The sequence below is a fragment of the Colossoma macropomum genome, unplaced genomic scaffold, assembly GCF_904425465.1.
Source record: "Colossoma macropomum unplaced genomic scaffold, Colossoma_macropomum, whole genome shotgun sequence".
Classification (NCBI taxonomy): domain Eukaryota; kingdom Metazoa; phylum Chordata; class Actinopteri; order Characiformes; family Serrasalmidae; genus Colossoma; species Colossoma macropomum.
In genome coordinates, this window is record NW_023494801.1 from 16,118,675 (window position 1) to 16,127,105 (window position 8,431).

General features: G+C 39.4%; 1 protein-coding gene across 1 annotated transcript; it reads left to right on the top strand.

Annotated features, from left to right (window-relative positions):
* Positions 1-1,219: 1,219 nt before the first annotated feature.
* Positions 1,220-8,318, top strand: ankrd54 (ankyrin repeat domain 54). Its single transcript, XM_036589437.1, has 8 exons — positions 1,220-1,965; positions 3,010-3,057; positions 3,148-3,246; positions 3,533-3,604; positions 3,965-4,012; positions 4,165-4,289; positions 6,309-6,416; positions 7,934-8,318. The coding sequence occupies exons 1-8, from the start codon at positions 1,593-1,595 to the stop codon at positions 8,006-8,008; spliced, it is 948 nt and encodes a 315-aa protein (XP_036445330.1). The 5' UTR covers positions 1,220-1,592; the 3' UTR covers positions 8,009-8,318.
* The last annotated feature ends 113 nt before the right edge of the window (positions 8,319-8,431 follow it).

Consider the following 8,431-nt stretch of genomic DNA (forward strand, 5'->3'; position numbering starts at 1 on the left):
CTATGCAGTAAGTAAGTTTATATGCATAATGTGCTCATAAAAAGTATCTACAATGATTAGCTACACTGAAAGGAAGCGACGTTGTAGACGTCAATTTTCCATAGGCCACTTTCATGTCATTTTGTAGTCTGCGCCATGCTCTTATGCCCATATTAGGAACTTCGGGTCTAAAAGGACTTCATGAGAAGAATGAATGGAGTTTTGTCCTGTGTACATTCTTCTCTCGAATATCACTGGATCCTCTGAATTACGAGGTCGTTAAAGAGTCGAAGTATATTGCTACATATAAGCCAATGCTGTGCCAGTGTGGTAGTGTATTTCCGAACAGGTTTCCTCTGGAGTTAACTGTTATTCATCTGATACTGAGTGAAACACGATCGATCTTTCCGTTTTGTACACAGCTTGATTTGAGAAACTGTACAAACTGGCCTGCACTCAAGCTAATTCAGTACAGACTCAGCTTAATATTACTGCTCACCCTCTGATAAGCTGATTTAGGCTATCAAAATATGCGAGTTGTTATTTTAATGCTGGTGACATTCTCAGGATATTCCTCAGTTCCTTGTTTGAATTTTCTCGTTCCACCTTAAATGCCGCTGCAGTTCAGAATGTAACTGCTGCACCGTTTTAATTTTCTGTTCCACTTAAAGGGTGCAGCAGTTACATTCTGAACTGCAGCGCCATTTAAGGTGGAACGAGAAAATTCAGACAAGCAGCTGGCGAAAGCGGAGTTCGGCTTCATACAGAGTTGAAAGGCATTATATGAGCAGGTTGCTTTATTTCTGCTTGACAGCTGAGTAACTTATTTTTGCTGTTTCACAGAACCAACAGGTCAGTATTGTTTTGACCCGTTTGCTTATGTTTGTGATAGCTAATCACAACTGTTGCACAATTTAACGTGGAACAGGAGCATTCGGACAAGAAGCTGGCAAAAATAAGCTAAATTCAGCCTCGTAGTTTTAACACTGATAGTTTTTTTTTTAATAAAAAACGTACACAGGACAAAACGCATCAGCTTCTGAACATTTTTATTTCACACATAGTGCGACAGAGGCGATTTGTCAAAACTGTATTCATTCTGGCCATAGAGAAATAGAGCTTAGACCAAACTGCTTAGTACGGACTACGAACTGACGCACGACTCCGGTGGTCTATCAAAACTACAATACAGCGCTTCCGTGAACGGTCTTGCGTTCGTGGTTTCTGATTGGATAAAAGAACACTAAGGAGCAATTTGATTGGCTGTGTTGACTCGAAGTTGGCGCAATCGCCGTGATTGTTATTGGAGGGGAGCGCTAACATGAAACAGACGACATTTTGGCTCAGTGGCACATCACCGAATGGCTAATCAATATATCGATATTGAACCACAATGGAAAGGATGGTTTCCTTGTTTCTCCACTGGCAAGTGTAGCAACTAGTGCAGCTCATAGACGTGGAGCTTATGTAAAATACCAAGGTACTGAGGAAGGTCGGTGCTCATTTTCAGATCTCGTGTTCAGCTAACAGGCTAACCTATGTGGACTATTCAGTGATGGTACGCTGAGTAATGCAGGGAAACGGAGTTATAGTTGTTAAATGAGTTGGTGAGAATGGACGGGTGGAGTCCTGTTGCTGCTGCAGCAGCTTCTGACGACGAGCGGTCCAGCTCCGAGGGCGAATACACGGTGAGGAGCTCGCCGCTGAAAGACTCCGAGCAGAGGGAGGATGGAGCGCGGATGGCCGTGGGAGCTTCGTCCGCGTTCGGCTTCTCCGGCTTGGACACCCTGAGCGCTCTGAGGTTGCACAGGACCGGGCAGTCCGCGGAGAAAAACCTTCGCTACCTGCACTCGCTATGGGCGCCCGGGGCTCTGCTGCAGACGGACGCGGCAGCTGGGAGCAAGCCGGGGAAGATGACGGCGAGCCGGGCGAGAAGGCTCGGGAGGCTCCGGCGGACTATGGGACCCATTGGAAAAGACATTTATGGTAAGACTTTTATGATAAGTAGCCTACAGGTTAGTATATTGGCCTGGTACATTTTAGAGTGAAACGTAGCCTTCGTGTTACTTTGGAGGCTTATAAGAAAAGAAGGAGAGAGAGAGATAAGAAAAGAGTGGAGTGTGTGGACCAAACTGTCTTTGCTAAACTGTAACAGGTTGTTTTGTCAGAAACTCCGACAGAAAAGAAAACTGGACTATGTTGTGTTGACCTCTTTTAGGCTCCCATATCTTGGAAACCCAATTTCGTTTAATTTTTAAAGCAATATGGTGTTTACCCGCTACACCAAAATCTTTTATACAAAAAACATCTCATGTTATAGGTAAAAAATAAATATTTAATAATGTACTATTTCACTCAGTCCATATTTGAAAATAAGTAGCAAAAACAGACCGTTTGGAATTCTTTTATTGTGCTGTCACGAAATCGATCCTCTACGTTTACATGGGTTACACCCACCTACAGCCTACAGCAGTTTAGCCCCGCCCATTCACACTGAAGTTATAAGAAGTGTTTCAAGCAAGAGCATATTTAACAAAGCACAATTTCTATATACTGGTCTTAAAGGCACAGTATCAAAAACGACCTGTTTAATTCTAAGGGACAAAGAGATGTTGGAAAATGGTCTTTTTTGGGGAGGGGTCATAAGTGACAGACATATTAACTATCAATGGAAGGTAAATAAAACTTTATGGTGGGCTGTAGATGCAAATGTTTCCCACAGATTACTGTAATGCCAGAAAGAAAGAAACAAGACTGGACTTTGTGTGGGATTATCTTTCTTTTGACGGAGTGACATTCACTCTGTAAGGCAGACACATTAGCTGTGACTGGGGTGGTTCTACATGAATATAGAAGTGAAAAACAGCTGTGTCGAGCTGGAACAGGTAAGTAAGATTCAATAGACTTGTGTTAAAGAACTTCTGTTAAATATGCAAACTATCTTTTCAGTACCCAGTGATGTGTGTCTCCACTGTGGCAGCACTGTTCTGTGTTCAGTTTCCTTTAACCCCATGTTAATTTTCTTTTCAGCTGTGAAGAGGCTCAGAGAAGCAGCCAATGGAAACGATATTGACACAGGTAGGAAATATATGCAACTACATATAAACAGATTTCCCAAAAGAACAAAAAAAAAAGGTGAAACATATCTGAACAAAAGTTTCTTCTTAGTGCGAAGATTGCTGCAAGATGGCATTGACCCCTGCGCTGCAGATGACAAGGGAAGAACAGCCTTACACTTCTCTTCCTGCAATGGCAATGAAAGCATTGGTAAGCTTGACAGTCTCAGAGTCTGTATTTAAGTATCACTGACCAGTTCAGTATTTCCCATTCCAGAAACCAGCGGCCAGATAGTTCAGTAATCTTGATTATCTGCCTTTCTTCTTCATTTCCTCAGTATCAAGGTTAGCTTGTATCCCCTCCACAACAAGTGCTACCCACTATTTACATTTTTATATAGGGAACAACACACTCTGTTACAATTCTGGCACCTGCCCATCCCAGCATTTGCTACAGTGCTGATGGTCTTTTTTCTCTCTTCTCTCTTGCAATCTAGTTCAGCTCTTGCTAAGCTATGGCGCTGACCCAAACCAGAGAGACAGTCTTGGGAACACTCCACTGCATCTGGGTGAGAAACTCCTTGATGATTATGCCAGGTGTTAAAAACTGTGGTGTCTGTAAGCTTGGCTCAGTATTAACTCAACTGCATTCAAAACTGTTAAAAGAATGTCATCAGTGTTGGGCCAAAATCTTGTATCTCCATTTTGCTTGAGAAAAGAGAAAAAATCTGTTTACTCAAAACATACTTATAATGGTAGCCAGTGGAGAGTTGCTTCAGTCAGTGAACAGGGAAACGCTTTGAAATTGTCTGTGGTAATCGACCATACCCTATATATTGCAAAGGATAGAGATTAGTTTGAAAAACGCTGGAGTATTCCTTTAAAATAACATGCAGTTTTGACTTGATGGTGGTTTTTTTCATCCACAGCTGCCTGTACCAACCACGTGCCTGTCATCACTACCTTACTGAGAGGGGGTAAGATATGAATAGAATAAAAATCCATCGAAATGAACTGAGTGACAATTCATATCCATCTGTTCAGTTTTCACAACTTTGTTCTTCATGCGGAAACGTTCATGCTTTATGTGCCAGTTTCTGCCGGTCATAACATTACAGGCATATTTTAGGTGCCCGTGTAGACGCTTTGGACCGTGCAGGAAGGACTCCTCTACACCTCGCCCGCTCAAAGCTCAACATCTTACAGGAGGGAGAGTCACGTAGCTTGGAAACCTTGCGAGGAGAAGTCACCCAGGTTATTACCAAAAACTTAAACATAAAATAAGACTTAGCTTTTACATCTTCCTTGTTTGGTTTGGACCTTCAGACTTTTCTGTTTGATCTGAACTAAAATAGCAGGTGTGAAAGGTGCCTCAGACATCAGTCCAGACTAAAGGACCAGTATTTGGTCCAGCAAAAGTGGTGGTTGTCGGTCCGCATCAACTAAACCATAGTTTGATTCGTTTGCAGTGTGAAAATGGATGGTTCAGATTTTAGACTAATTATAGGAAGTTGAGGCAGGCTATCATCAGATATTAAATAACAGAAGAAGAAAAAGAACTGTGAGAAAAGTAGAAATGAGCTTTGTTAGCACACAGGGAGAGGAGGAGACAAAATATGTAATTGTAATTTGGTCCAACAAAAAGCCAAAAGTCAGCTTAAAAACGCACAAATGCCGAAACACACATCTTATTCTCTGAGAGGGTGTGAGAGAGAGAGAAAGAGATTAAGCGGACCAAATGCATACAATATAACAAAAACAGAAACAAGGTCCAGACTTTCAACTGTGGAAACACCCCTATGAGGCCCATATTCTACATTTTTCTTGTATTTTGTTGTTTTTTTTTTTTGTTTTGTTTTGTTTTTTTCCCGCCTGAGGGCCATTTGTAACATTAGTGTGGATTTATGTGCTAAAATTCAGTTTTACATGACCAATTTCCATCCTCTCTTTAACGCTTAGGATTAAAAAGGCCATTTTGTTACTGTGCCTTTAAGACTGACACAAGATAAATGAGCTCTGTTCTGTTCTGTATGTATGTAAATGAATTGGTTCTCCTGACCTCATGGAAACAATTAATTCAAAACAGGCTATTTTTGTTGCGTAGTTTCCATATATAAGGACCATATGGACAGGGAAGTGAATGATATGCTTTGAAACAATGTCTGCATTTAACTCCTTTATTTAAAAATGTGAGGGGAAATTTGATTTTCAATGATGTGGACCCTTTTAATAAACTAATTTGGTGTTTCAGAATTGCTTCAGGATTAATGCTACACTGTTCCTACGTGCCATTTACTCAACTCACCACTCTGCTTTTTCATTTGCTTTAAAATTACAGCATAATGGAGCACTTGAAGTCCTATACTGCTTTTAATAAGTAATCCAGGACTGCAGATGTCAGTAGGTCACAGTTATCACCGATAACAACAGAAGCTTTGTGTAATACTCTTAGCTCTTTGGAACAAGCAGAGAAATTTGGTCAGATTGTAACCTTTCAATAACGAACACATATGTATTTCTGTAGAGGAGCTGATATTTTATTAGATTTGATGGAAAGTTAATCTTGTGCAAACAGCCTTTTTTGTGGAATAAATTGTACAGTTCTTGTCATTTCTTGATATCAAATAAAGGGAAAAAGTCAGAGCCTGGGCTCGGGTCTGTCAACACAGAATGTAAAAGTGAATGTAAATGTAGTTCATTATGTAACTCAAGATGTAATTAAAGATGCATTTACATACATTTGATTAGTGTAGGCTATAGTGATAATCTGGTACACAAGCACTTCCTAGTGTTTGGTTTGTGAGGCTTGCATAGTCTGCATCATTTCATATAGATTTCTAATTCTAATTGTTAGGTTTTTGGACGTGGCTACAGGGTACTAACCCATCTCTCATAGGTTTAAATAGGGCATGGAGAGGATGGCCAACTTTCATGCTTCAGCAACTGTGAAATCGCAGCGAGATGGCCTTAGACAGCATGCTAGTTTTTTGACAAATTGCATTTATGGTTCAATAACTAGGGCAGTCCTTTAAAAATACACATTTGTAATACATATAGTCAGCCAACGGCATAATGATTCCATTATGGCAGTTAGATGGAGTTCTAGTTTAGATGTGCTCTCCATGCCCCATGGAGGCACATAAGAGGCAGAAAATAAAGAGGACAAGTATGTTTTAAGATGGTTACAATAAAGAACATATTTAAATGAATTGTTGAGTGAATGAGACCAACATTTGTCTTCACTTTTGCTGAAATGCTGCTGTGTTTTTGTAGATCATTCAGATGCTGCGGGAGTACCTCAATGTGATGGGACAAAATGAGGAGCGAGAGAAACTGGAGCATATTTCCACTCAACTACAGCACACCCGCACTAAAGAACAGGTAAAAAAACACGAGTTAGAAATGGTTACAGACAGACCTATATTTGAGTGATAAGGCAACATCCACAGACACTGAGGAAGAAAATATTTGATTGGACAGGAAAATGAGGGTCAACAATGATATCTTAATACATTTTAAGCCTAACAGTGCTTTTATTTCACCACTGTATAAGTAAATACTGATAATAAGGCCTACGATAACTACAAGAAGCCACAATACATAAATGTGCTGTCCCATTAAATACTAAGATACCTTTCTTCACTTCCTCGCATTTCTAAGATGAGGGCATGTGCTGAATTCCATGCAGACAGGTGTTCATTCCCTGGGATCCTCTTGCTTTCCCAATTCATTTAAGTTCAGGAATATTCTTAATTGCAGTGTATGTGGATATAACCAAGATTTTATTATAAAATTTTGGTTTAGTCTAATTTTGAAACACTTCTGTTGGCCTGTTTATCGTGAAGTAAGTGAAAGGTATCACAAGGTTTTGACATGACAGTCACTGTGTCATCACTGACAAAATGAAACCTCATGTCTTTGAAACGTATTTACAAAAGAAGAAAACCACTATTAACTGATAATGTAATGCAATGAAATTACTGGATCGTACTGGATCATTTTGATCATCATTGTTCTGTATTTTCACTTTTTGTATCATTCTCTCCAGGAGTTTGCCATCACAAGAGCAAGAGCCTGCAATTTTGTACAAACACTGCATTAGTTTTGCATTAAATGCGTAAATCATTTAAGTGCTTTCACAATTATAAGCATGCATCTTTTGTGCTACATGCTTGGGAAGCAATGGATGCGGAAATTAGCACAATTACCAACAAATGTTTCACCAAGACGAGACAAACCTTTTCCCAGTGCAGGATATTTTGCACAGCATGCAACATTGATGTGGCCCACAAACAATGGTTGACAATCACTTTTCCATTGTGAAGTTCATAAGATTCCTAAAAAGCAAATATTGTGCCAGTTATTTTTAGATATCACCAGTGTCACACAGTGCTGATGGATTGTCTACCAGAATGAGTTTGAGAGCACTTTGTTTTAATTTTATCTTTGCTGACAATTTTTTATCTTTGCTGAAAAAACATGGTTCTTATTTTGTTTTCAAGTAGTTACATAATTTGAAGTGCTTCCTATGAGAATTTATAACTTAATTTTTTTACATTTTGGAACTATGAAATTATATGTTTTTGTTTCTCTGAGGCACACTTAATTTTCAGTTTGTTGTTTTCACCAATAAGTAAACAAAATAAATAAATAAATAGTGTGAACATTGCTGCAGATATTGTGAAAATGTGCTACAAAATTGAGCATTTTAGCCTGCAGCAGTCACAAAAGAAGGCCATGAGATCCTGGTGGGACTGTTTTAGAAAAACTGCCAATCAGTCGTTGTGTGCTTGATGGCTCATGGAAGTTGCCAGCGCATTCCTATTGCAGCTCTTTTGTAGCTGAATTTTTGATGACTGATTTAAAGCTGTTTTTGTCTGTGTGTGTACAATTTACAGGTGGACGAAGTGACTGACTTGCTGGCCAGTTTCACGTCTCTGAGTATACAGATGCAGAATATGGGAGACAGGTAGAGAAGGTTGGATGTGGGTGGATAGCAAAGTGCTTAAAAAAGCTGAATGGTGGTTAAATGACATACCTGAGATATTTATTTATGTGTGACCATATGCTGTAATTTTTTTGACAAGTCTCTGTACAAAGAGTATGACTAAATGAACTGCCTTTACACCCATGTTGTCCTGTGGATAGAAAAAAGATTTTTATGCCTTTCTGATTTGAATTGCATGATCTGTTTCCAGTCATTACTGTTCACTGTAAGCCATTTTTGTAAGTGAGTTGTTGAACCTGTACCAGACAATGACAATAAAAATGTCTTAAAGTTCAGTCCACTCTGGATTTTTATGTTTCTTGGGCACTGAAATAGTAAGTTGACGTGAATACGTGCGATAGCTTGAAAGAAATCGTGAATTATTATTAGTTTGAACTGTTCTGAGCGG

Bases quoted from the DNA above. Each gene is read 5' to 3' on its own strand.
- ankrd54 (XM_036589437.1), top strand. From the start codon at position 1,593: ATGGACGGGTGGAGTCCTGTTGCTGCTGCAGCAGCTTCTGACGACGAG. The intron at 1,966-3,009 runs GTAAGACTTTTA...TTTTCTTTTCAG, and splicing joins CATTGGAAAAGACATTTATG to CTGTGAAGAGGCTCAGAGAA. The intron at 4,290-6,308 runs GTTATTACCAAA...GTGTTTTTGTAG, and splicing joins TGCGAGGAGAAGTCACCCAG to ATCATTCAGATGCTGCGGGA.